The sequence below is a fragment of the Psittacula echo genome, assembly GCF_963264785.1.
Source record: "Psittacula echo genome assembly, chromosome: 10".
NCBI classification, from domain to species: domain Eukaryota; kingdom Metazoa; phylum Chordata; class Aves; order Psittaciformes; family Psittacidae; genus Psittacula; species Psittacula echo.
Genome location: NC_137741.1, coordinates 22,293,310 through 22,321,296, shown reverse-complemented (window position 1 = coordinate 22,321,296; position 27,987 = coordinate 22,293,310). Strand labels below are relative to the sequence as shown.

General features: G+C 59.2%; 1 protein-coding gene across 1 annotated transcript; it reads left to right on the top strand.

The window, feature by feature from the left end:
• Positions 1-1,170: 1,170 nt before the first annotated feature.
• RASGRF1 (Ras protein specific guanine nucleotide releasing factor 1) lies at positions 1,171-27,631 on the top strand (the record flags this gene model as incomplete). The annotated part of the gene is made up of 27 exons (XM_080626599.1): positions 1,171-1,446; positions 10,644-10,750; positions 11,671-11,818; positions 14,035-14,127; positions 14,736-14,989; positions 15,319-15,398; positions 15,810-16,003; positions 16,368-16,477; positions 16,621-16,739; positions 17,166-17,326; positions 17,914-17,977; positions 18,316-18,452; positions 19,046-19,128; positions 19,723-19,971; positions 20,076-20,446; positions 20,813-20,938; positions 21,488-21,658; positions 21,996-22,102; positions 22,441-22,553; positions 22,870-22,930; positions 24,112-24,215; positions 24,556-24,640; positions 24,922-25,119; positions 25,913-25,992; positions 26,337-26,454; positions 26,745-26,813; positions 27,539-27,631. 27 exons carry the CDS (start codon positions 1,171-1,173, stop codon positions 27,629-27,631), a joined length of 3,771 nt encoding a protein of 1,256 aa, XP_080482725.1.
• Between the last annotated feature and the right edge of the window lie 356 nt (positions 27,632-27,987).

The following is a 27,987-nucleotide window of genomic DNA, read 5'->3' as shown; positions in this document are numbered from 1 at the left end:
TGACATGGGGGAGCGGCTGTGCAGTTACTGGGGTGCCCTAGTGGGAGGTGGGGATGGGAAGGGGGAGGACGGTGATGAGGGTTCCTGATGCATGCTCCTTCCTGCATGCTTGAGGGCCTGCAGCGTGCAGGGATCAGATCAGCTCCATGCTCCTGAAGGGGTGCAGGCTGCGTGTGGGTCCCAACAAGGGGAAAGACATAGTGGGGATGTCCCATAGTCAGCATCATGTAGGGCACGACGCAGAGATGGTTCCTGGGACGAAGGAGAGCTGGTGCCTGGGGTTGCTGTGGATGCTGTGGGTCTCTATTAGACTCTATTAGACCCAGGGCTCCTGCTATGTCTGGGGGTCCCTCTTAGCAGCTCCTGCTGTACCCAGGAGTCCTGTCCGTGCTGGGCGTTCTGCGTGTCTCAGTGGTCCCTCTTGGCTCAGGGGTCTGGCTGTGCCTGAAGGTCCCATGTGCCTGGGGGTGCCTCTTGAATTGTGGCTGCAGCCATGGGCAGGATTTGCTGCTGACACAGGAGTCCTGCATGCCGAGGGGTCCCCTACGCCCAGGGATCCCTCTTGGCCTGGGGGTCCTGTGTGCCCGGGGGGCTCCCGCTGTGCCCTGGGGTCGTGCCTGCCCTGGGGGTCCCATGTGTCCCAGTGACCCTCTCGCCTTGGGGGTCCCACGTGCCCGGGGGCGCCTCTCGCCCCGGGGGTCCCTTCTGCCCCTGCGTGCCCGGGCCCCCCCGGTCCGGGGCAGGTTCCCGCTCTACGGGTACCCCGCAGCCCGGAGGGGGGCGGCCCCGGGGAGCGCTGCGCGGCCACCCCCGCAGCCGGCGGCAGGACCAGGGCCGGCCCCGCAGCGGCTCGGCTTGGTTCCGTTCGGCTCCGTTCGGCCCGGCGCTGACGGGCTCCCGGTGCCGCCGGCGGCTCCGGCGTCACATGACCCGCCCGTCTGCGGGAGTCGCGGCTCCGGGACGCGGCGCTGCCCCGGCGCCGCGGGAGGCGAGGCGCTGCGCGGGCAGGCGGCGGGGCTCGGCCGCGGCATGAGCGGCCGCGGCGGCCGCCGGCTCTCCGGGGGCAGCGGGCGCCGCTGATGCGGGCGCGGGGGCTGCGGCTGCTCGCCAGGGACCCGCCCGCCGGCCGCTCGGCGGGGACCATGTGAGGAGCCGGCGGTGCCCACCACGATGCAGAAGGGGATGCGGCTCAATGACGGGCACGTCACCTACCTGGGGCTGCTGGCGAAGAAGGACGGCGCCAGGAAGGGCTACCTGAGCAAGCGGAGCTCCGACAACACAAAATGGCACACCAAGTGGTTCGCGCTGCTGCAGAACATGCTCTTCTACTTCGAGACCGACTCCAGCTCCCGGCCCTCGGGGCTCTACCTGCTCGAGGGCTGCGTCTGCGACCGGGCGCCCTCCCCCAAGCCCTCCCTCTCGGCCAAGGACTCCCTGGAGAAGCAGGTGGGCACCGCGGGGGACCGGGGCCGCCGCACCCCACCCCGCACCGCCCGGGGATGGTGCCCCGGAGAGTGTCCGCCGCGTCCCCCGGGGCTGCCCGGGGCGGGGGATGCGGCTGGTCCGTACCGGGGATGGGGGATGCTCAGCGGGGTGCAGTGCCGCGCTGCAGCGCACCCCGGGCCGGGGGGGTTCTCTGCGGGGGTGTCTGGCTCCGACCGGAGCCCCCCCGGGCATGCTCCCCCCGTACGCCCCCGTGGCTAATTAACCGCCGGTAATTGCGGCGGGGCTGCGGCGCGGGGCGCCCCCTGGCGGCCACGGTTCGCACTTAGCGTAGCCCCACGCGTGTCCGCGGTCCGGTCGGGGCTCGGTGTGGGTCGGCCCCGGCGCTCCCCCCGGTGCGTTTCCCCGGTGCAGCCGCTGTATGACCCCCAACCCTCCGGGTTTACCGATGTGCTGGGGGGTGAACCGGCCCCGCGCTGGGCAGCGCAGGTTGATGCCGTGCACGGCTTCGTGCGGGTATCATCCCGTTCCTGCTCCCCACGTGTGCGGTTTGTGCTCCCGCCGCAAACCCACTGGCAGCACCGCACATTCCGTCCCGTGGGACGCCCCTGCCCCACGCAGGGCCGGTGCTTGTTGCCAGATGTTAACATCTGCAGGTGGAACGCACCAAAACAGTGAAGCCGCTGAGAGGCCCTGGGAGAACCCCGGTCCCCCGCGGCCGCAGCACCAGCCGGGGCCGCGGGTGGGTTCCTGTGCCCTGGCTGTGCCATTCCCGGGCGGGCAGCGTGGCACCGAGCGTGGGTGCGATGTGGCAGCTTGTCTGGTGGGTGACGGTTGCGCCTGAGCTGGCAGGCAGGGATGGGGCTGGTGCCGGGTACGGGGGAGGAAGGGCTGGCTTCCAGCCGGGGGTGCAGATCCTGCCCAGTGCTGCCAGAGCTTCCAAATCCCCTCCAGCCTCATGAGTGTGCTCAGGAGCAGTTGCGGTTGGCTTCACCCCTTGAGCACGGCCCTGGTGGCGCAGGGGGCACCGGGAAGCCCTGGCGAGGAGAAGCGGGGGTGGTTCTCCGGGGCTGGGGGTTGTGGGATGCTCCGAGCGGGTCCGGCTCTGCAGGGCTTGCGTAACTTGTGCCTAAACCGGCTCCCGGGAAGTGCTGGGAGCGTGGCTGCGGGACAAGCCCCACGGCACCCCCCGGGCTGAGGGGCAGCTGGGGGATATGAGCCCCATATTAACCTTTAGTTAATTACAGCCTGCTTAGTGCCCCCAAAATCCCTGCCACAGCAGCCAGGGATGCAGCACCATCGCTCCGTGGCACAGTTCCTTGCTCCTGGCTGGGAGCATGGGAATATTTCCCTGTTCAGATCAAAATAGTGTGGGTTTTATGCAAGGGCTCTGCCTCCTCTGGCTTCGGAGCAGCCTCCGGTGCATTGGCTGCGGCTGCAAGGGGGACAAGCTGCTGCCCTGTTTTCCCAGCCATGTCCCTTTAGGTAGCAGTGGAATAGATGTTCCTGCATGTTCCTGGTTCGGCTTCAGTCCAGCTTGCTGGCCAGGTTTTAAATCCCTCACTGTGTTCTGACTCCTAGTGTTTGTGCAGGAGGGATTTTCCAGCAGGTAAACATGATGGGAGGATGCCACAGCCCCTTTCCAGTTCAGAATGCACCTGGAAGATTTATTCCCAGTGTAGGCAAGCGGCTGGGGCCATGGTGCAGTGAGATCTGGCCACACCAAGGATGTACCAGGTCACTGGTCTGCACCCATTCATCGAGGTTTAGTGTCTGGCTTTATAATTCTCTGTCATTCCTTAGGACAGATGTGAGGGGAAGTCTCGGCGCTGGTGCCCGCTGCTCTGCTAATTAATGACCTATGGGTGAGATAAGCAGCAGAATGTTGATGGTGCAGATCCACAGCAGGGTCTGGGAGGAAGCGTGTGGAGCCGGTGGGGATCCGAGGGGAAGGTGCATGGGTTCTGCATCCCAGCAAGGCTCCTGCCAGCCTGGCTGGTGCCAAGCCCTGGGCAGCCCCTTTCAGGTGCTGAGGAAATTTCTAGCAGTGCCCATGATCACCATTAATTGGTGTGGAGGGGGTTTTTCTCTCTGGGCGGTCACAACTACTGCTTTGGGGGCAGAATTCCCTGCAGCAGAGGAGCTCCCGCTTTAGATTCCTTCGTGGAAGTGAAGCCTGACACGTTCCCACTTCTCCATAAAGGAGAATATTTAAAAGGTGGGTATCTCAAAACCCCCTCCTTTTAAACTCACACGTTGTGCTTTGGTGGGGGTGTTTTTCCTGGTAATGCAGCGTGGTTTTAGCATACGGGGCATGTGCGAATGAAAGAGCAAAGTTGTTTGGAAAACTGTTGGATGGGATCTGGTCACCTCTGGGAACTTTCTCTCCTGGTTTTGTTACCTTTTCACACAAATGGCATTTTCTTTGAAGCAGTTTGAGTTGGAGGATGGTTTATGGCTGGGTGGGCTCCGGCCCGGCTGTGGCTGCAGGAAGGTTCTGCCAGGTCTGCCTGTGCTGTCCTGCTCGGTGCAGGATGTTGGTGGTGCTGGTGGTGCTGGGCAATGGGAGTGCAAACCCTCCCCTTTATTTTGCTGTGAGGATGCTGTGGTGGCTTCCACGTCCCATCTCCTGCATCACCGTGGCAAGGGGCCATGGAGACCCCCTGGGTCCGTGCTGCATTGCAGGGAGGGTGGGCAGGACATGTGGTGGGATTGCACGTGACGGGGCACAGCCAAAGTGGGATCCCATTGGAGGAGCTGAGCAGATGCAGAGGTCCGGAGCTGATCCATATCTGACCTCAAGGGCCAGGACCAGGAAGGCCCCAGTGCCGGGTGAGGGCTTTCCATTGCCCATGAATCAGGCAGTGGGAATCACAGCTGGGCTTGCTCCATGGATCCATCCTTGAGTTGTGCTTGCCTACCCACCCCCCGGTGCCATGAGCTGTTCCTGACCAGCCGCCCTCCGTGTCTCAGGCCAGAGCCAACGTGCTGCTGAGTCAAGTGATGACAATGGGCACAGCCCTTGACTGGAGGCTTGGGAGCTCTCTGGAGCCAAGTCCTTCCCCCCAGCCCCGGCTGCTTGGGAACACACAGCCTGGAGCTGGCGATTTTCTGCCCCATCTCTGAAGCGGGTGCCAGGGACGGGTGTCACATTTGTGTGTGTGAGGCCCCAGGGAGTGTTTTGTACCCGATGCAAAGCTGAGGATGGGTGGGCAGTTGGTGGCTGTGAGTGGCCATGGTTTCCCAGTGGAATGGGAGGAGGTTTGTGGAAATAGTTCCCACCGGAACATCGGGAAAGAGTTTCTCTTACATCTCCCTGAAGCGTGTCCAGCCCCGGCCAGGCTCGTTTCCCCGCACAGCTCAGCAGAGCACGAGAAAGACACCTCTCAGCATCAGCAGCACAAAGTGCAGTGGGTGCTGAGACAAAGCACGGTCACCGAGGGAACCCTGTCCCATGGCACCATCCCTGAGGCACTGGAAGAGCAGGATGGATGCAGAGCTGGGGATGCTTGGGTGCTGCAGGGCGCAGCAGATGCCAGGGTCCCCTTTTGGGAACCCCTGTGAATCCTGGCTGTGCAGGGTTATCTGGGCCCAGGCTGGGCTCTAGGCAAGGGGGAGCAGTGGCAGGGGACCCACGAGGGGCTCTGAAATGATCCCAAATTGAGGTGGGTGGGAAGGGCTGGAACTGGATGAGCTTTAAGGTCCCTTCCAAGCCAGACCAGTCTGGGATTCTGGGATTCTATAATCTGTGTGACCGATGGCGGTGAAGTGATTGCAGCTGGGTCTGAGCACAGGACACATCACCTCTGTGGGAACGGGCTTTGTCTAGGCTGAGAAACTCCCCCAGAGCTGTCATATAAATCCAGACAGGGTGATTTTGGGGTAACGTGGCTTTCTCAAGATGTTTGGCTCTTCCCATCAGCTTAACTCTCCTTGATTTGCTCACCTGGGTCTCTGCCATGACGGCCGGCCCATTGGCCTGTCCCATTGGCTTTCCCCGTTGGCCTGTCCTGTTGGATTTCTATACACTATAAATTACAGCAGTTTTCCCAGACTGGGGGAGCTGCGGGCAGGCTCTGTGGGAGGAGCTGCAGGTGGCAGGAGCTCAGCGCTCATACCAGCAGCACAGACACCTGAGTGTGTTCTCCTCTGATCTGAGCTTCTTCATCCTAAATCACAGTTCGTGATCCTAAACCTCAACTCCTCATTAACTCATGGGTTATGCCCTGACTTTCGTGTTTAAACGTGATGTCAGTCCGTCCCCTTCTGTCACACGTTCTCACCCAACAGATTGAACTCTGCTAAGGAAGCAGGGGGAGGAAGGAACAAACCTTCCCAATAGCTCAGCAGCCCCGATTCCTTTTCTCAGCTGCACATACATGTTTTGCAGATGTATTGCAAACACAAAGGTGCAGTCATTAGAAGGGTATTCACATGTGAGTCTGGCCAGGGTATGAATGTCCACGGTCAGGACTTTGATATAACACCAGTGTCTTTATTAATTACTCTTATAGAGTGATGCCAGGGCTCCATTTCCAAGCTGTGAGGGGAGGGATGGTGCTGGTACTGGTGTGGAACTGATGATGCCTGCATGGTACCGGTGATGCCTGTGTGGTTACAGTGATGCCTGTGTGATACCAGCGATGCCTGTGTGGTATCAGTGATGCCTGCATGGTACCGGTGATGCTTGCATGGTAACAGTGATGCCTTTGTGGTACCAATGATGCCTGCGTGGTAGCAACGATGCTTGCGTGGTGGTGATGCCTGCGTGCCTGTCTGCCAGCATTGCTGGATGATGTGCCATAGAGAGGAAGAATGGATGTTTGTTTTAAACGTGTTTCTGCCCAAGGCTGAGAGTGGGATTCACATGGTTGAAGCCCCTGGAGCAGAGGGTCCCTGCCTGCTCTTTGCCCCATTCATGAGCGTGGGGCTTTGAAGCCCACTCGATGCAGCTCATGCTCAGCTCTGGTGTCTGTGCATGAGCATCCTCACTGTCTGTCCTGAAGCAGAGGAGAGGAATTGCAGCCTCTGGGATTTATTTCTTACTGTTAGCAAGCAAATAACCTGCCTGACACCATCTCCTCCTCCGAGTCCCAGGTCCTATCTTCCCCGAGCACATGGTATGTAGGTCAGGGAAGTTAAAAGCTGCCATTGCTGGCTGTGGATGTTTGGATTCATCCATCCAGAGCAGGAGAAGTCTCCTCCTTTGCCCTTTATGTCAGCTGCAATAACCATCAGCTCTGTGAGCAGGCGGCTGGTGCCTTCCTGCCACGGGTGATGGAGCTGTGGGGTGCCCGGTGCGGCAGGGGGATCCTCATTACAGAGTGTGTTTGGGGAGCATCTCCCATGGGGTGGAAAGGCCCCTGTGATGGCCCAGCAAAGCCGCTTCGTGCAGGTAAAGGTGATGGGTGTCATTGCTGAAGGTTAGTCCTGGTCCCCCCACTCTCACCCGAGCCAAGCACTGTCGATGTGGCTGCAGGAGGAGCACCCTCCCTGTCCATCACAACGTGGGGATGCTGGTGCAGCCACTGGTGTGCTCTGTGCTGTGAGTGCAGTGGGGAGCCCGGCTCCTGCGAATGTGGAGCTCACCAATGGCCCTTAAACATCCCTGCAGAAATGCCATGTGGCTCCCTGTGGGACACAGGGATCTTGTGTCTTCCCAAGATCATGGGACCTTGGACTTGTGTCCCAGCCAGATCCCAGCGTGGGAACCCACACAGCACAGTGGCAAATGCGCTAATGCGTCCCATTGGCTTTTATGGGGAATGTGGAGGATGGAGGTGCCTGAGCATCCAGCCACGGTGAGTGAGAACGGGCGTCACAGGGACATGGGAGCAGGCAAGGCTCATCTTGCGGTGTGCAGGCACCTGCACCTGGGGACAGTGGGACCCACATCCTGCAGCACACAGGGACCCGTGCCCGGGGTGCAGGGACCCTTCTCTGGGGGTGCACATGCAGCAGGTTTTGGTACTCCAGCCCTGAGCATGGCAGGAGGGCAGAGCATCGCTGTGCCAGCCCTGCCAGGGACATCAGACAAGTGGGAGGATGTTTCTGGGAGATAGTCCCTGCACATTAATCACCAGGGAAGTCTCCTTCATTAATTCAAAGTCGTTTGTGGAGGTTCTGGAAGCAGAAATAGCTCCTGAGCAGCATCTCGCTATTGTACTCGCCTCTCAGTAAAAATAGCCGAGTGGGGCTGGGGATCTTCTGCGGGAGAAGTGACAGCGGGAGCGGGGCTGGGAGCAGAATCAGGGGGCCTGGATGGGCAGGTCCCTCCCTGATGGATGATGCTGGATCAGAGCCCCTGGTACACACAGGCAGGGCCAGGAAAATCTGGACCCTGGTAGCAGGGCTGCAGCACTAGGGCCTGGGGGGCTGGGGGGGGCCACGCGTCCCACAGCAGATGCTCAGAATCATGGAATTATGGAATGGTTTGGATTGAAGGGACCTTAAAGCTCCTCCAGCTCCAACCCCTGCCACGGGCAGGGACCCCTTCCACTGGAGCAGCTTGCTCCAAGCCCCTGTGTCCAACCTGGCCTTGAACACTGCCAGGGATGGGGCAGCCACAGCTTCTCTGGGCACCCTGTGCCAGCGCCTCAGCACCCTCACAGGGAAGAGCTTCTGCCTAAGAGCTCATCTCAGTCTCCCCTCTGGCAGGTTAAAGCCATTCCCCTTGGCCTGTCCCTACAGGCCCTTGTCCCAAGCCCCTCTCCAGGTTTCCTGCAGCCCCTTTAGGCACTGGGACATGGAGGAAGCTGGAATATGCCCCATAATTAGTGACAGCTTGCAGGGAAGCAGAGTGAGAGGTGGTCTGGGGAAGGGCCATCAGTGCTTCCATGGCTGTGAGTTAATGAGGTCTTCAAAGGAGCAAATATTGGCTGTGGGAAGCAGCAGATGGAGCTGTGGGTAGTTCCTGCTCTGCTCCCGGTGCCCAGCAGCACAGCCTGCCTGGGAAGCTGGCTATGGAATGATGCCGGTGGCAGGAGCTGATCCTGCTGCCCAGCCTCGGCCCCAGCGCTGCTGGAAGCACTCCTGGATGGATGTCGCGTTGGATGTGTCACTGTGACAAGAGGGAAGATCGTAATTCACTGAAGATAAAAGGTGGTGGGAGTGTTATTACTCAAATATAAAATAACTTCCTCCTTCCGAGTGTGCTGCACTTCCCGGGCCCTGCGTGGGGATGAATCTGTGACACGGGAGCTCCCGAGACCTGGCTGTTCATTCCACGTGGAGCTGAACTGTCCTGGGCAGGCGCTTTTGGCTGTGGTGGGACCCTTCTGTCCAGCTCTGCTGCCCACAGCCTTGCAATGGCCATTTGCTGAACTGGAGTTTGTGGTTTAAGGTGGGTGATCCGGGACCAAACCGCTCTGTGCTGGTGCATCAGGAGGTGCCTCAAGTGGGCAGAGCAGGGCACAGGCAGCGAAGGTCCCTGGCCTGGCCCCTGCTCTCATCTCTGCCATCCCAGCAAGCCGCAGAGCTGAGGATCGGGCTCTCTTAACCCCATGGGTGCAGGGCTCTGGGTGGGTGCCCTTGCCCATGGGAGCACACTCAGGGGCTGCATTGACCCCAATGGACCCGGGAAGGGCTGCCTGGGGCTCAATGTCCATCCCCTCCTCCAGGACCGGGTTGGGGGAGCCCTGGAGGCATCTCCCTGTGTTTTGGGTCCCACAGGGACTCTGCTGGGTGCTGTGGGTGTCAGCGTGGTTCGTCCCTGTGGCACTGGAGCTCGTGGGGGCACTGGGGCTGGGAAGGGCCTTTCCCATCCCTTGTATCCCTGTGGTGCTTGGAATGCCCCCGGCATGGCGGGTGCTGCTCCTCAGCTGGTGTTTAAGGGGAAGGATTTCCAGTCTTGCCAATGCAATGAGCTCTTTCTGATGCTGTTTGCAAGGGAAGGAATGTAGGAGAGCTGGGCATCAGCAGAGGTGTGTAACTACTGCATGGCTCTGGAGACCAAAACGTCCCGGGTGAATTTCCTGTTAGAGATGTCTCTTTGCCAACAAATGCCTTTGGGGTGGGAGGGAGAAGAAAGTGGATCAGAAGCAAAGAGCTGAGGAGCTGCTGCATCTCCAGCTGTGTCCATGGGCAGAGGTGAGCTGGCAGGGATTGAAACTGGATGAGCTTTATGGTCCCTTCCAACCCAAACCAGTCTGTGGTTCTGAGATTTTATGGGTGTCCGTCTGCCCGTGCTGCTGTGACCGGCTGCATCCCGCTTTCACTGCAAGTCTCCTGTCTCCATCTGGAGATCCTTTTCCTTAACACCCCTGAGCCTGTTCAGGAATGAGAGGGGAGTGAAAATGATCAGGGAGGGCAGGGAGAGCGTGAGGGGTGGGAATGGGAGATGCAGCCCTGCTTTGGGGCAGCATGGTGAGCTGTACCCTGGTGCTCAGCGCAGGGGTGGTGAATGTGCTGGATGGGTCCCAGCCTTGCCCTGGTGCAGCACCCGCTGCCTATCCCTGCCTGCAGCCGGTGGTGGGGCTGGTCCCACACAGGCTCCTGCCTGTGTTGTGGTGCCCATCTGTGTTCCCATGGCACATTGGGGACTGCGGTCACAGGGGTGCTGCAGATTGGCTCGGCTGGAGGCTCCTGCAGCACACCCGTTAATTCCGATCCCTCATGCACCCACAGGAGCAGGCGATGCCAGGATGAGCTCTTTTCTCATGGGTTCCGTCTGAGCCCAGTTATTCTGGGCAGCATCCGGCGTTGCAGCGTGGTCCCTGTTTCCAAGGAGACCTCAGGAGCAGCACAGGCACACCACGAGCAGGCACTGCAAATGTCAAGAGAGGATAAATATAGCCCCGTGCGGTGCCTCCTGTGCCTGTGAGAGCCTCCTGCCCGCAGCGGGGCCAGCCTGGGCACCACCGTCAGCACCAGGCACCAGCTTCGGTGCCCAAGTGTTCAGCAGCCTGGGTCCAGCTCATCCGCTCCTTGCCCTGGGCGAGGGCTGTCTCTGAGGCAGCTGCAGCCTCTGGGACCTTGGTGGGTTTAGGTTTGTGCTTGCTCAATGGGATTTCACCTTGGAGCATCCCTCAGCCCGCTGGCACTGCCTTGATGCACGGAGCAGCTTTTACCCTAGGGCACACCTTGTCCGTGCTCCTGGTGCTCCAGCACATTTGTTTCTCAAATCGAGCCCCGGTGGTGGATCACAAAGTGCTTCCCCAGTGGCCCCCGTGCAGTGGCCTCACCCTGTGTTTGCTCCACAGCATTACTTCACCGTTAACTTCAACCACGAGAACCAGAAGACGCTGGAGCTGCGGACGGAGGATGCCAAGGACTGCGACGAGTGGGTTGCAGCCATAGCTCATGCCAGGTATCACCAGCACCAGCGCACCCCGGCAACTGGGTGTTGAGGGTGAAGCCGTGGGGAGCTGTGGGCAGGCTGCAGGCAGGGAGCCACTGAACTGGGGGCTTTAGAGGGCTTTTGACCTCCAGCCCTGTGTCAGAGACCCTCCCATCGAGCAGGAGGAGGCTGCATTCAGACATCCCCCATCCCCGTCCCAGTCCCCGTCCCTGTCACACGCTGGCAGCCTGGTGCTGCCCATCCCAGCTCAGTGCTGGGGGATGCCTGATGCACCCCCAGGCCCAAAGACCATTGGGGAGGGTTTATCTGGAGTAGCAAAAATGGTCAGGAAGGGTGTTTTCCAAGGTCCTGTGCTGCGGGATTGCTAATGCAGGGCACTTGCACTGGGAGGGGGCCAGGAGCCAGCATGGTGCCACGTGTGTGGTGAAGGAGGGTCTGGGCTGGCAGCAGGAGACAGGGGGCAGTTGAGTGCTGAATGCAGGAGGTAGAGAAAGCTCATCTGGTGCAGCATCTTCACCAGAGCCAGTGTGAAGGCTTGTGGCACAAGTGTCCTTCTTGTTAAACTTGTGGGGGAGAGCCCTGGCCATGGTGTTGAGTTGGTGGGGTTTGGCGGGGTTTTATCTCCTACCATTTCCTTAAATTTGTGTTGCTTTTACTGTTCCCACCCTGGGGGAAACCCAGGTCCTCCTGGACCGCTCCGTTCTGGGGACCAGCATCCCAGACTGCAAGAACTGGCTCCAGTTCGTTCACCCTGCAGGTCCCTGGAGCTGGAGGGGTCAGGGCAGTGCGAGGCAGCCAGGAAGGAGAAACCAACCCGGCAGCAAACCACAGCCCATAGAGCGCTGGCTCTGTGTGTGCAGAGCCCAGTTCTGTGTGTGTGCGCTGGGGGTGGCAGGAGGAGGGATGCTCACGGCCGTGTCTGCCCGCAGCTACAGGACCCTGGCGACGGAGCACGAGGCGCTGATGCAGAAGTACCTCCATCTCCTGCAGATTGTGGAAACGGAGAAGACCGTTGCCAAGCAACTCCGCCAGCAGATCGAGGACGGGGAGATCGAGATCGAGCGCCTGAAGGCCGAGGTGACGAGCGCGGCGCCGCCACCGGCGGTGGCATCGCGCTGGCGCAGTGACGATGGCTCTAACGCCACCAGGCTGGGGCTTCTCTGGACAGAGGGGCTGGGGGTGCCCTTGTTGGGGTTTACCTTGCAGGAGCCGTGCAGCGAGCAGCTGTGGCTGCCCCAGCACAGTGCATGTGCGGGCAGGAGAGGTTGGCACTGAGCACAGGAGAGGTTTGGTACTGAGCACAGGAGAGGTTTGGTACTGAACACAGGAGAGGTTTGGTACTGAGCACAGGAGAGGTTTGGTACTGAACACAGGAGAGGTTTGGTACTGAGCACAGGAGAGGTTTGGTACTGAACACAGGAGAGGTTTGGTACTGAACACAGGAGAGGTTTGGCACTGAGCACAGGAGAGGTTTGGCACTGAACACAGGAGAGGTTTGGCACTGAGCACAGGAGAGGTTTGGCACTGAACACAGGAGAGGTTTGGCACTGAGCACAGGAGAGGTTTGGTACTGAACACAGGAGAGGTTTGGTACTGAACACAGGAGAGGTTTGGTACTGAACACAGGAGAGGTTTGGTACTGAGCACAGGAGAGGTTTGGTACTGAGCACAGGAGAGGTTTGGTACTGAACACAGGAGAGGTTTGGTACTGAGCACAGGAGAGGTTTGGTACTGAGCACAGGAGAGGTTTGGTACTGAGCACAGGAGAGGTTTGGTACTGAGCACAGGAGAGGTTTGGTACTGAACACAGGAGAGGTTTGGTACTGAGCACAGGAGAGGTTTGGTACTGAACACAGGAGAGGTTTGGTACTGAACACAGGAGAGGTTTGGTACTGAACACAGGAGAGGTTTGGTACTGAGCACAGGAGAGGTTTGGTACTGAACACAGGAGAGGTTTGGCACTGAGCACAGGAGACGTTTGGCACTGAACACAGGAGAGGTTTGGTACTGAGCACAGGAGAGGTTTGGTACTGAACACAGGAGAGGTTTGGTACTGAGCACAGGAGAGGTTTGGTACTGAGCACAGGAGACGTTTGGCACTGAACACAGGAGAGGTTTGGTACTGAGCACAGGAGAGGTTTGGTACTGAACACAGGAGAGGTTTGGTACTGAGCACAGGAGAGGTTTGGTACTGAACACAGGAGAGGTTTGGCACTGAGCACAGGAGAGGTTTGGTACTGAGCACAGGAGAGGTTTGGTACTGAGCACAGGAGAGGTTTGGTACTGAGCACAGGAGAGGTTTGGTACTGAGCACAGGAGAGGTTTGGTACTGAGCACAGGAGAGGTTGGCCACATCCTCACCGTGGTCTCTTCCTTAAATTTGGGATTTTGGGGTTACTAATCATGGGTTCATAGCAATCCCTGACCATGAGTCAGGGTACACTGATGGCTGCTTTGAATGCGGGGGGGTCGGGGGAGCCACAGACCTTTCCCAGGAGCAGTTTCGGCACCACTGAAGTCGTGCTCTCCAGCAGAAGTGGATCAGTCCCAAAACCACCGCAGCTGCACCCGCTCTATGGGGGGTCTTCAGGGACCTCCAGGAGCTCCCCAGGTCCTGTCCTGGCTCCAAGTCAGGGGGAGCAGCACCAGTGCTGAGCATCCCGATGAGCTTTCAGAGCTGGGAGATGTGTTGTGAGCCCTGCAATTCACTGAGGGTTGGGATCAGAGCTGCAGCCGGTCCCATCCCCTGTGTCCAGGTGTGTTTGATTTTACCTTGCGTGGGTTTGGGGTTTTTTTGCTTTGCACACACTTTGAAGCAGAGATCAAATAATCTGCTTCTACTTTCATGTGCAAGTTCTGCTCACTCAGCTTAAAAAAAGAAGCCAAAATAAAGCCATGGCACCAACAAAGCCACTCCATGGGTCCTGGCCAAGATGTGCCTAGAGCCAGCACATTGCAGGGTACTGCAGGGACGGGATCTATGTCCATCTGCAAGCCTTAGGGTGCAAACGACTGGAGATTTTTCTGCTGTTTTCTCTCCAACTTGTTTTTATCCCTGTGATGGGTTCAGGGGTGCTGCAGGGATCAGTCACACCCTGGCAGCTCTACATGTTTCCTTCTCTGCTTCCTCTACCCATTTCCCACTAAGACCCAATCCACACAGCATGTCCCTGTGTATGTGGTGGCACAGGAGGCACCGAGTGGCTGCAGGGCTTGTTCTCAGCCCCCAGGACATGCTGGGATGCACTGGGCTGTGCCTCACGGTGCCTCTCACACCCGTTCTGTGCCTGCAGATCGCCTCCCTGCTCAAGGACCACGAGCGCATCCAGGCCGGCCAGAGCAGCACGCCCAGCGATGACGACAGCGACATCAAGAAGATCAAGAAGGTGGGTCCCGGGGTTGTGGCAGTGCGGGAGACGAGCTCCATGTGGGGCTGGGGCAGCGGGGTGAGGACCTGCCTCTGCTGACGGGAGGTTTTAGGGGGAAAATGTGGGAGCCCTTCTGTTGGTTGTGTTTGCTCTGCGGGGTGCTCCCCACTTTCACTGGTGAATGTGGCATCACTGCCCGTGCTGGCTCCTGCACAAACAGTGTGTCTTACATAGTCATAGGATATCCGACTGGTTTGTGTTGGAAGGGACCTTAAAGCTCATCCAGTTCCAACCCCTGCCATGGGCAGAGACCCCTTCCACTGGAGCAGCTTGCTCCAAGCCCCTGTGTCCAACCTGGCCTTGAGCACTGCCAGGGGATGGAACAGCCTGCAGGGCTCTTCTGCGTGCCTCTGTAAAAGAGAAAAGAGGACAGCGCCTGCAATGAGTGCATGTAAATGAGTTATTGCTGGTTTCCCAACTGGTTGCTGGGTCGGAGCAGCACCAGTAACACCAGTAACAGTGCACACCTCATTCTGGAGACAGGGAATCCTGCAGCACACACAGACCACAGGATGCCTGCCCTGCTCCATAGCCCTGGCTCTGATGCAGCCCCGCTCTGTGTGCAGGTGCAGAGCTTCCTGCGGGGCTGGCTTTGCCGCAGGAAGTGGAAAACCATCATCCAGGACTACATCAGGTCGCCCCACGCCGACAGCATGCGCAAGAGGAACCAGGTGGTGTTCAGCATGCTGGAGGCAGAGGCCGAGTATGTGCAGCAGCTCCACATCTTGGTCAACAACTTCCTGCGGCCGCTGCGCATGGCCGCCAGCTCCAAGAAGCCTCCCATCACACACGACGATGTCAGCAGCATATTCCTCAACAGGTGGGGACCATCCCGGCGCATCCCGGCATCCCGGTGGGCAGGCATTGGCATCCACTGCCTGCCTCTGGAAATGGGTGTCAGGGCACTCATTTCCCTGCAGGAAGGGGGTCGGAGCTCTCCTACCTTGTGGGTTCACTTCTGAAGGGAGCTCCCAGCTGCTCAGTTCCCCCCTCTCCTGCTCTGTCCTCATCCGTCGTTCCCTGCGGGATCCCCTGTATGCAGCCAACTCCCAGCTGGTCCCAGGGCCCCCTCTTTGCCGGTGCTTTCCTCCGGTTGCTCGCTCTTTGCTCTTGTTCTTCTGCCTTTTCACCCTTTGCTTTACCTTCCAGCGAAACCATCATGTTTTTGCACCAGATCTTCTACCAGGGCCTCAAGGCAAGGATCTCCAGCTGGCCAACACTCGTGCTGGGTGAGTGCCTCTCGCCTCCTCATTCTGCTTCCTTCTCACTCGTGGGCAGAGCCGAGCCTGCGCTCTTCTTCCTCCTCCTCATGCAGCTGAACAGGCGTTTGTTCTGCTATAACTGGCAGCAGCAGGGAAGCCTGTTGATGATGCTTGTTCATGTTGGGCATGGAGGCAAGGACTGGAGCAAAAAGCCCCAGAGAAACCCAATTCCTGGTCCTGCCATGCACTGGAAGGGGTGGGCTGGGCCGTGCACAGAAGGGCTGGTGCTGGAACATCACCGGTCCGATCAGACCCTCAGCTGGTGCTACAGGGGGTCTCTGGAACCCAAACTGGGCCTTGCACAAGCAGCAGGAGGGGCTGTGCTGGGACCCCAGGACGCGCTCTGGAGCCGCTCACCCACCGTCCCTTTGCTCGCAGCTGACCTGTTCGACATCCTGCTGCCCATGCTGAACATCTACCAGGAGTTCGTGCGGAACCACCAGTACAGCCTGCAGATCCTGGCGCACTGCAAGCAGAACCGCGACTTCGATAAGCTGCTCAAGCACTACGAGGCCAAGCCTGACTGCGAGGAGAGGACCCTGGAGACCTTCCTCACCTACCCCATGTTCCAGGTGACCAGGATCGGCCCCAGCGGTGCCACCACAGCAAAGCCCAAAGAGGTCCTGGGGCTGGACCTGCGTGGTCCTGTGCTGCTTCCGTGACCTGCCACAGGCCCCATTGCTGTGGGAGGACTCTGGGAGAAGCTGCTGCTTCCTGGTTATCCCACACCTCTGGGACATGGATGGGGCACAGCAGGGTCCTGGGCAAACCCCACACCCTCTTCATTAAATTTCAGCACAAGGAGCTTTTCTTAACCCCCCAATCAGTGTCTACGAGACATGGTGTCCCCATGGTGTCCCCAGGAGCAGTGCCCATAGCCCTGTGTGCCCCCTCCATCCCGTGCTGATGCCCTGCTCTGCTCCTGTTGTGCTGCAGATCCCCAGGTACATCCTGACGCTGCACGAGCTCCTGGCTCACACCCCCCACGAGCACGTGGAGAGGAACAGCCTGGATTACGCCAAGTCCAAGCTGGAAGAGCTGTCCAGGTCAGACCCACACTGCCCGTCCCTGCCCATCACTTCCCGTCCATTCCCATTCCTTCCCATCCTTTTCTATCCCTTCCCATCCTGGCATTGGGGCCCATTTGTGTGGATCTCATCCCAGCTCCAATTTCCTCTCCTTCCTTCAGGATAATGCACGATGAGGTCAGTGAGACGGAGAATATCCGGAAGAATCTGGCGATCGAGAGGATGATCATTGAGGGCTGTGAGATCCTGCTGGACACCAGCCAGACCTTTGTGAGGCAAGGTGCGAGCCTGCACTCAGTTTGTGTCCTCTGCGCTAGCACAGGCCCTGCAGCCCTCGTCCTGCATCCCCCATCCCTCCACATGGGGTCTGGTGCTCGGTGGGATTTAAACACATCGCTCCTCTCTGAATTTCCTCTGCTCCAAAGCACCTCACTCCTGGTTTGGGCACTGCATTGTGCTGCGTCATGGAGCAGAATCTGTGCTTTGGCTGTTAGTAATTCCCTGCAGCCAGGGAAGCGGTGGGTTGTGTCCTGACTCGCTGGGGTACCACATGAGCACCCACACAGTATGGACACAGGGGTGGGCTGGGGGCATGGCTGGTCCTAGCCCTGGTGCATGGGGGCACGGTGACGCCGCAGTCCCAGGGCCAGGCCCTGCAGAGCCGGGATGCCGGATGCGGTGCCAGGGCCGGGTCTGTGCCCCGCAGGCTCCCTCATCCAGGTGCCGATGTCGGAGAAAGGGAAGATCACGCGGGGCCGGCTGGGCTCGCTCTCGCTGCGGAAGGAGGGCGAGCGGCAGTGCTTCCTCTTCTCCAAGCACCTGATCATCTGCACCCGGGGCTCCGGGGGAAAGCTGCACCTCACCAAGGTGGGACGGGGGCACTGGGGTGTGTTGGTGGGGTGCAGGCACCTTGTCAGCGGGGGGGGAGCTCTGAGTCACGGGCAGCGATGGGAAATCACGAGTTCTTGATGGAAGAAGTTGTGATTGGCAGCAGAACCCGTGACAACTGTTCAGTGGGAACCTCGGCCCCAGCCAGGCTTGAACACAGCACTCGGGCTCCTCCGGGCCGGGCCCAGGACTCTGCTTTTGTTGAGTTTTGCAGTTACTGAGCAGGAACCCGACAGGAACTGCTCATTACTGGTGCTAAGTTATCAGGGTGAAAATGCCAGCGCGTGGCACAGAGCTGACCCCTGAAAGCAGACCCTCGGGAAAATGAACCTAAAGCCCATATGAAATAGTTTATAAATGAAGCAGTGGATGGGTTGTACAAGGAAAAGCGCGACAGCCCCGCAGCCGGAGCTGCTGCCTTCCGGGCAGAGCAGGCACTGAGCTGGCCATGGGCTGTGTGTGCCCCTCGGCAGCATCGCCCCATTCCTGTCCCTTGGCCGGGGGCTGGGATGTGGAGCAGGATCCAGGGGGATCCCGACACTGAGCCCTGCCTCCTGCCCCTGCAGAACGGTGTGATCTCTCTCATTGACTGCACGCTGGTGGAGGAGCCGGAGAGCACCGATGAGGACGGTAGGAACCCCCATGTTGGGCAGAGCCCCCAGGGAACATGGAATCATAGAACCATGAAATGGTTTGGGCTGAAGGGACCTGAAAGCTCATCCAGTTCCCACTCCCTACCACGGGCAGGGACACCAAGTGCCAGCTCAGGCTCCACTGGTCCTCACCAGAGGCCTCTAGCACGTGTCTTGGGTTCTCTCCTGGCACATGGCACCAGGGCTGTGCTGGCACTCCCAGTGTGCAGCAAAACAGGGACCCTTTGCTCAATGAACCTGTCCCACCCTGACCACAGACAACCCACAAAATGCAGCAAACCCCAACACACTGTGTGTGTTTTTTCTATTCCAAAGCAAAAGCATCAGGGCAAGACATCGACCACCTTGACTTCAAAATTGTGGTGGAGCCCAAAGATTCCTCCTCTTTCACCGTTATCCTCGTGGCCTCGTCCCGGCAGGAGAAGGCTGCGTGGACCAGTGACATCAGCCAGGTAGGCTGGACACAGCCCAGGGCAGCCAGGGAGAATGGCTCCATGCAGAGGGTGAGCTGGAGCTGGGGTCACTGAGAGCCTGGACATCCTCAACAGCTTTCTGCTGTCTGATAGCTCAAAGAGGAGGAGGAGGGAGGTGACACAGTCACAGCAGGAGGAGCAGGGTCTGTCCCATTGTGCTCTGCCTGCATGTGCAGATACATGGCTTGGATTTCTTCTCTGGCCCAGACTCATGGTACAATTTACACCTGCTCTTCATTTGCTTTGTGCAAATCATAGAACCAGGGAATGGCTTGGGTTGGGAGGGACCTTAAAGCTCCTCCAGCTCCAACCCCTGCCACGGGCAGGGACCCCTTCCACTGGAGCAGCTTGCTCCAAGCCCCTGTGTCCAACCTGGCCTTGAGCACTGCCAGGGATGGGGCAGCCACAGCTTCTCTGGGCACCCTGTGCCTGTGTCCCACCACTCCTGCCCTTAGCAGGGCAGTGCCTTGTCTGGACAAGCCCAGGCTCAGGCTCTCTCAGGGTGTTTCCCAGCCGGGCAGCACTGGGGTGTCCTTGCTGCCTTGTCCCACCTCCCTCCATGTCTCGTGCAGTGCGTGGACAACATCCGCTGCAACGGGCTCATGATGAACGCCTTTGAGGAGAACTCTAAGGTCACCGTCCCGCAGATGATCAAGTGAGTGCTGCGGGGCCGGGCCCCATGGAGCAGCTCCCGCGGTGCTGCCCATGCCCTGCGAGCCCGGTGACAGCCCCGGCACTGGAGTGTGCTGGTGCCAGTGCCGCGGTTGGGAGCCATTGTTAGCTGGGAGGAGGTTTGTGTGGGGCTGGGCAAGGGGAGGCTGAAGGGGAGAGCTCAGGGGAAAGGTGATAACAGTAAAGGGGGTGAAGCAGCAGAAGAGACGGGTGCAGGGGTTGTCATCCCGGTGGGTGCTGGGTGCAGGGATATGTGTGGCACAAGGGGGGACGGGCACAGCTGTGGAGACAAGGGGGTGTCCTCAGCACATTGGGGGGGGCCCTTTGCTGTCAGGCGTGGGGAAGGGTCCTGGTTCATGATGTGCCCCAGGAGCATATGTTTTGTGCACAAGCCTCTGCCCATTGAGCACTCTGTAGTGCTTCCCATCAGTCTGGGTGCAAATTCCCTACCTCCCCCCTGGGATTATTCCCAGCTGCATTTTGCACAGGGGCATCCGTGTGAACGAGCCCCTTCTCTGTCCCACTTCCTCTTGGTTTCGTTCCAGGCTGGAGCCACAGAAATCTTGTTTCTCTGCAGGTCTGATGCCAGCTTGTATTGTGATGATGTTGACATTAGGTTCAGTAAAACGATGAATTCCTGCAAGGTCCTGCAGATCCGCTATGCGAGCGTGGAGCGGCTCCTGGAGAGGCTGACGGACCTGCGCTTCCTCAGCATTGACTTCCTCAACACCTTCCTGCATTCCTACCGCGTCTTCACCACCGCCCTGGTCGTCCTCGACAAGCTCATCACCATCTACAAGAAGCCCATCAGTGCCATCCCCGCACGGTGAGCAGAGGGAGCCGGGGCTCGTGCCGGTTGCTGGTGGTGGAGGATCTCCGCAGCCTCACACAGAGTAGGTGCGAGTTCAGCCTTTCCCTGTCTCCCCCCAGGTCCCTGGAGCTGCTGTTTGCAAACAGCCAGAACAACAAGCTGCTCTATGGCGAGCCCCCCAAGTCCCCCAGGGCCAACCGCAAGTTCTCCTCGCCTCCCCCCTTGTCCATCACCAAATCCTCGTCCCCCAGCCGGCGGAGGAAGCTCTCCCTCAACATCCCCATCATCACCGGGGGCAAGGCGCTGGACCTGGCTGCCCTGAGCTGCTCCTCCAATGGCTATGCAAGCATGTACTCGTCCATGGCTCCCTTCAGCAAGACCACCCTGGACATCAACAAACTGTACGTGTCCAGTAACTATCCCAATAAAATCCCTGACGAAGGAGAAGCAGCTTCAGAAAAGCAAGAGGAGTCGCTGCCAGGTAAGCAGGGTAAGTCATAGAACCACAGGATCCCAGCCTGGTTTGGGTTGGAAGGGACCTCAAAGCTCCTCCAGCTCCAACCCCTGCCACGGGCAGGGACCCCTTCCACTGGAGCAGCTTGCTCCAAGCCCCTGTGTCCAACCTGGCCTTGAACACTGCCAGGGATGGGGCAGCCACAGCTTCTCTGGGCACCCTGTGCCAGCGCCTCAGCACCCTCACAGGGAAGAGCTGCTTCCATATATCCTGGACCTTTCCTGTACCTGGTTGTCCCAATGGAATGATTCAGACTTTAGGAAGACCTGGAAGAGATAAGACATGGCTGTGACGTGCACATGTCCAGTCATGTAAACAGGTTTCCTGTGCCCTCTGTTACAGGCTCGGAGGTGTCGGTCCGGGAGGAGTCGGACACGGATCCCAACCACAGCGATGAAGCAGAAGCTGAAACTTCCCCAACAAAATCTCCAACGACTCCCAAGTCCGTCAAGTGCAAAAACCCGTCAGGTAACGAGTGAGCCCAGCTCCGTCCCGCAGGGTCACCCGGGGCTGCTGCTGCCCCTGAGCCTGCCCGTGCAGAGCTGCCGATGCTGCGGGCCCGGGGGGGCAGGCCTGCACCCTTCATCTCCCTGCAAGTGGACAGAGAAACGCAGAACCTGTCTGGTTCTGTGCATCTCACCAGGTCTTCTTGGCCCTTTCCTCCCCTCCTGGGGGCAATCTGGTGCCATAGGAGCAAGTTATGCTGCTCAGTGTGAGCCTGGGCTGGCGTCAAGCATGGATTTATCTCCCCGAGTGCCCCCTGTAGCTATCTTACACCATCTACAGCTCCCTCTTGGCTTAGCTCCTGCTAAAGCTGGGCTGGATGAATTCTTTTGACATGGTGACACCCAAAGCTGCCCCAGTGGTAGGAGCCAGCTCTCCATGAGGAGCACGGTCTGCACCGACACCTCCATAGGCCCTGTTCCCCAGGGGCTGCCCATGCCCTGGGGCTGCAGGCAGTGACCCGGCAGGGCTGGCGTGGTCCCCGCAGTGGTGTTGGCTTCCTTCTCCCGCCAGACTTCTCGCTGTTCTCCTACAACAACGGTGTGGTCATGCCGTCCTGCCGGGAGCTCGACAGCACCCGCAGCGCCCTCTCCGCTGCCTCCGCCTTCGCCATCGCCACGGCCGGCGCCAACGAGGGGACCCCCACCAAGGAGAAGTACCGCAGGATGTCCCTCGCCAGCGCAGGTACCCTGCCCCGCGCTGCCGGGACAGGGGGCATGGCTTTGGGGTGCTCATCTCCACCATGCTCGGCTCCCTGCAGGAGCACCCTGGCTGGGGGACAGCCACCGAGCTGTGTCCGTGGGTGCCAGGACATGGGTGCTGCCCAGGGAATGGGCAGTTTGCAGGCAGTAAAGCCCTTTGCACCTATGGTTGAGCTGCCCACATGGTGCTTGCCCTTAAGAAGCACTTAGAGATGCTTGGGAAGCTGGGGTTGCTCATTCCAGCAGTGCTGGAATGCCAGCTGCCGTAAGCGATTCCCAGTGGAGTCAGAGCTGTGCTAAGGACTCGCTGGCAGTTTCAGGCTTCCCAACAGACCAGCGGAACGGGGACAAGGAGTTTGTGATCCGGAGAGCGGCCACCAACCGTGTCCTCAATGTGCTGCGGCACTGGGTCTCCAAACACTCACAGGTGGGCGCCGAGGGGCTGGGTTTGGACATGATGCTGGTATGAGTTCAGTTGCGTGCGGTGGCGCGGCCAGGATCCAGCTGGAAAGCCAATTTGACACTTGGTTTTTAATGAAGCAAATGATGCACAGTGAGCGTGGTGCCTTCCTGGCCCATTCCTGATTGCCAGGCATGGCAAATTGGGATTGTGCAGGGAAGAGGCAGCCTCTGCCCTGGCCAAGCAGCCACCCACTGTGGGGCCATTGGTTCTGGCTGGGTGTAGCTGGACAGGGAGTGGAGCTGCTGGGGATCCACATCACTCCCATCAGCACATTAACACCATGGCTGTGCTGCCTTTGGCAGGACTTTGAAACCAATGAGGAGCTGAAGTTCCGAGTGATTGGCTTCCTGGAGGAGGTTATCCATGATCCCGAGCTCCTGACGCAGGAGAGGAAAGCAGCCGCCAACATCATAAGGTGAAGGGCTGAGGGTGGGAGTTGCTTTTCCTGGGTGCTGGGGGTGGAATAACTCGGATAAGAAGTTTTTTCTCTTTAAAGTGGGACCTAAAATGCACCCTAATAGGTGCAAAGCCACAGTGCCCTGCACAGCCCTGTTGGATGGTGTAGGTCTGATGCTCTCATAGAATCATAGAATAGTCAGGGTTGGAAAGGACCTTAAGATCATCCAGTTCCAACCCCCCTGCCATGGGCAGGGACACCTCACACTAAACACACACCTCACACCTCACACTAAACTCTCCCAGCACAGTAACACTGCCTTTTCATGCCACAGGACCTTGACACAGGAGGATCCAGGAGACAATCAGATAACCCTGGAGGAGGTCGTTCAGATGGTAAATACTCTTCCGCATCGTCACGCACTGGGATGGTGGTGGGGGAACAGCTATAGATCCCCATGGTCCAGCACACCCCCCTTGGTGGAGGGCAGCGGTCCAAGGCCAGGCGTGCAGCTACAAAGCAGGGACTCGGATGGGGAGGGACAGGGCCAGCTGCAAGCACAGCTGGATCTATAATGGGCAGAGGCAGCACTAACCCCCCCGCCCCCGGCCATGTTAGTGCTGCACTGCTGGCAGGATGCTGCACTGGATGTGCCTGCCCCAGGGACACAGGAAAGCCCCGCGTGTCTCCACCGTGTCCTCCACATCCCCAGCCCTGTGCCAGTGCTGCCGTGTGCTGGTTCCAAGTGATGGGCACCGGCCCTGCTGCTGTCGATGCCGCTCCCCTGGGAGCAGAGCCCTGGAATGTGCAGTGGTTTAAAACCATCACAGTGGCTGTGGTGCATTTATTGCCTTCCTGCGCTAAAACCCAGCACAGTCTGCTCCCAGAGAAACCCCAGAGCCACTTCAAATGGGTTGGGTGCACCTGAAACAACAGCAGCTCTGTCCCTGCCTCTGTTGGTGCTTCTCAAGTGGCCGATCCCTCCCGGGGTTCTACGAGTACTGGAAACCTCCTTTGGAGAAGACAAGCAAGACCAGAGGGTTCCGTCTTTCCCTCCACCCAGCAGCAGGGACCTGCAGTCAGAGGCACAGTGCGGGCACGAGGGAGCCCTGGGGTTTGGAGTGCACCCTAGGATGATGGAGGCTCCCCGACCCCCTCATGTGCATTGTGCCGTGTGCTGGACCCTCGCTGGGTGCTCAGAGCCCTCCCACACTGTGCAGGGTGCTGCTGGGTGCCACCGGTGCCACTTGCCCATCCAGCACCCTGTGCCCTGGCAAGGTGTGACCCACACCTGTGTCCTGCTGCGCACCCACAGCCCCTCAAGGGCTGGCGTTTGCTGGTGTTTGCTCCCCAGAGCCACTTTCACAACCTCCTTCCCGCAGCCAGGAGGGGTTTTGCAATGGGCTGTTCACCCGTGCTGGCCGGGATGGTCCCTGGGGCTGGCTCACCTGTGGGGGGGCCTGCTCCAGAGGGGCTGCACCCCAGAGCGGGGGGGGGCAGCCAAGTTTGGCTTTGTGTGCATGACACAGGAGTTCTTAGCATGCTCTGAACCCTCATCATTGCCTTTGTCCCTCAGGCTGAGGGAGTCAAAGCAGAACCCTTTGAAAACCACTCGGCCCTGGAAATAGCTGAACAATTGACGCTGCTGGATCACCTGGTCTTCAAGAAGATCCCCTACGAGTGAGTGGTCCCCGTGGTGAGGAAGGGCTGTTCCGCAGCTCCCTGCAGCCTGCCCAGGCTAAACCCACAGGGTGCAAACCCTTCCTTCATGCTTTGCCAGTAGCCCAGCCTGGGCTCAGCCCAGATGTGGGGCCTGACCCTGGCACTGATCTGATGTCCCCGGGGTGACCTGCTTGGGGAGACCCTTCCACATCCATCACACTTCCAAGTGCATCCATGTGGTCCCTTCCTGGCAGTGGGGGGGGCATAGGTCCAGGTATCTCCATCTCATGTGGGTGCCGTGGCACCTGCAGGGCTTGGGCACCCCAGACAAATGGGATATTAATATTGTCATTCTCAGAGAGTTCTTTGGGCAAGGCTGGATGAAGCTGGAGAAGAACGAAAGGACCCCGTACATCATGAAGAACACAAAACACTTCAATGATGTGAGTGCAGCCACAGAGGGGGTGGGGAGCTGGGCAAAGACAGGGCAGTGCAGCCCACCCAGCGCTGGCCAGGGGCTGGGGTGTACAAGGTGCATCTGCCCCAACTGTGCTCAGTGAGTGCTACCTGCCCCAGGGACCCGTTACAGGTTGAGCATCTCCTGAATGACAAAGATGCTCAGGAGGCATCTGTTGGGGCTCCTGCAGCGAAGGGAATGCTGCAAGGCTGGAGGGTGCATCCAAAGCCATCCTAACAGTGGGGCCGGGGCCGGTGTCTCCCAAAGGTCAGCAACTTGATCGCGTCAGAGATCATCCGGAACGAGGAGATCAACGCGCGGGTGAGCGCCATCGAGAAGTGGGTGGCGGTGGCAGACATCTGCCGGTGCCTGCACAACTACAACGCGGTGCTGGAGATCACCTCCTCGCTCAACCGCAGCGCTATCTTCCGCCTCAAGAAGACCTGGCTCAAGGTCTCCAAGCAGGTAGGAGCGCGGGGTCGGCCCCGCTGGGGAGCAGGGCAGGCTCTGGTGGGCTGGGAAAGGGGGGGGGAGATGATGCAGACACAGGCATTGATGAAATGCGTAGGACACAGAGACCACCTGGTCCAACCTTTCCAGGCACAGCATGACCCAGACTGGGTGTCCCAGCTGTACCCTGTCCAGCTGAGCCTTAACAGTGCCCGGTGCTGGGGAGTCACCTCTTCCCTGGGAGATTATTCCAATGGTGATTGTGCTCAGTGGGAAAAATTTTCCTCTTGTGTCCAACTGGAATGTCCCTGGGAAAAGAGTCATTGTAGCTCTGTACACACACACAGATGGTTCTTTATTAATGGCTTTCTGGGCTTCTGAGGCCAATTATGGATGAGCAGAATGAATTCTTGTGTTACTTGGTACAGAAATAGCTCGTAGCTGCAGGGTGCAGAGCCTGAGGAGGCCGGGGCTGCCAAGCAGAGCCACTCTGTGGGCTCCCGGGGCTCTTTACCCACAAAGTGGTAAACCTGAAATTAACACAGGCTCTGGTGGAGGCAGAGGTGGGAGCAGGGGAGGAAACAAGTGTGGAGCCTGTCCTTATGTGGGGGAGGAACAGCTGCTCCTGGATGTCAGCAGGAGCCGGGATAGCGGCCAGGGCAGAGCCTGTCCCTGTGGCAGTGTGCAGGAGCCGCTCGGGGTGCTGCGTCCTGGGGGCTCTGTGGGCAGGGCGGGATGGGAGCGACCGCAGGACCTCACTGCCCCGGCTGCGGGGCCAGGGCTCATGCGATGCGCGGGTCTCTTGCAGACCAAGGCTCTGATCGATAAGCTGCAGAAGCTGGTGTCGTCCGAGGGCAGGTTCAAGAACCTGAGGGAGGCACTGAAAAAGTGAGTGGATGACGCTGCTCCTGCGGGGGCTGCGGGCTGGGGCTTGGCTCACACAGTTACTGCAGAGCCTGCACTAACCACGGCCTAAAGCTCATCCAGTCCCAACCCCCTGCCACTAGAGCAGGTTGCTCCAAGCCCCATCCATCCTGGCTGCTCCTTTGAGCAGTGGTGTGGAAAGGCGTGAACAAAAGGGACTGTGAAGAGGCAAATCACTGCCAGACACTGGGAAACACCCCCACTTCCCCCGGGGGAGCATCCCATGGGCTGTGCATCACTGGTGGACACTCCAGAGCCCCTGGGTAAGGTGGGTTTCTCTCTCATTTGTTTCTGGTTTGTTCCCGAAGTTGTGACCCTCCGTGTGTGCCCTACCTGGGAATGTACCTGACTGACCTGGCGTTCATCGAGGAGGGCACCCCCAACTACACCGAGGACGGGCTGGTGAACTTCTCCAAGATGAGGATGGTGAGTGGCCCAGCCTCTCCTGGTTGGAGCTTTGCAGCTCAGTGCTGGGGTCCTGGCGGGGTCTGTGCAGTCCCCAAAGCCACCATCACCCACACAGCTCAGGGCCACACATGTCCCCTGCACAGAGCCAGATTTGCTCTGGTGAGGAACGTGTCTGGATGAAACAAACGCCCTTTGGATTGTGCTGCACTGGAGGGACAGAGCGAGCCCCACTGGCTGCCCATGCACTGGACACAGTGCTGGTGGTGCTTGCTGTGCTGTTACAGCTCCTGTCTTCTATCTCTGGACAGATTTCACACATCATAAGGGAGATCCGCCAGTTCCAGCAAACCTCCTACAAGATCGAGCACCAACCTAAGGTATGGCGTTGGCCTTGTCCCGAGATCCACGTCTTCCTCTTAAATCACAGCACCTAAGCCTTCAACTTCTGCCAGCTCCCTTGGGCAAGATGTGATGCTTCTGTAAGAACTTTAAGTCAGAACCAGTGTAGGTGTGGGGGCTTGTGCCAGTGGGGCTTGTGTCAGGCAAGGTGTAACAGAGGGGGACAGGAACAGGAGACATGGAGTGATCTCCCTGCTGGGAGCAGAGCACGTACTACACCCCCTGCACCATGGGGCTGGATGGCCTCTGCCTTGTGGTGACCCTACACATGTGATGAGATGAAAGGTGTCACCACGCTCGCACTCCCTGTGCCGCAGCACCGCAGCCACCCTCTGGCTGCTGGGGAGGTTCTGCTGCATCCAGCACTGCAGGAACAGCAAAACCTCCTGAGCCAGCGCTGCCGGACCTGCCCCGTGCCGGCACCCAGGCCAGGCCAAACCACCCTCTGGTGATGCCACCTCCCATGTGTAGTGGCTGGAGCAGCCCAAGTGCCCCTGGACCACAGGCCCTGGCTGGGCTGGCGGAGACTGGGGAGCTCCTCCATCAGATAAGTGTGTGCAACGCCTGTGCCGGTTGGCAGCAGCTTCTGGCTCTTCCCTGCTGCTCATTTACTGCTCAGGCTGTTATCCTTTCCTGACTTCACCCTTTGTGGTTGGCCACAGCAGTGGTGAGTCCTGCCCAGCAATGGTCTGTCCTCCCGCAGGTGACGCAGTACCTGCTGGATCAGTCCTTTGTGATGGACGAAGAAACCCTTTACGAAGCTTCTCTGCGAATAGAGCCCAAGCTGCCTTCCTGAGCGCGGAGCGGTGGCGGGCGGCCGCTCTGTGCACACGCTGTCCCACCCTGTAAATACCTGTTCGTTTCTGTTGAACGCCCTGGAGTGACTTCACGTCTGTGCTTCTCCGAGCAAACCGTCCCCCCTGTTCTTAGGCCGCTCTTAGACCCCGCGTAGGGTTCCCCGCATCGTTCTAAGGTTTCATGCACCGACACGTGGCTGGAGTCCCGGGCTCTTTCCATGATGATGATGATGTTCTTCTTGTCATTGGCTCTTCTCGAGGGGGCTGGCGGTGGGGCAGGGGCCCCTGCGGCTCCCCACGGGGCTCCCAGGGGCACAGAGCAGCTCTTGCTGGGGCAGCATCAGTGGTGATGCCC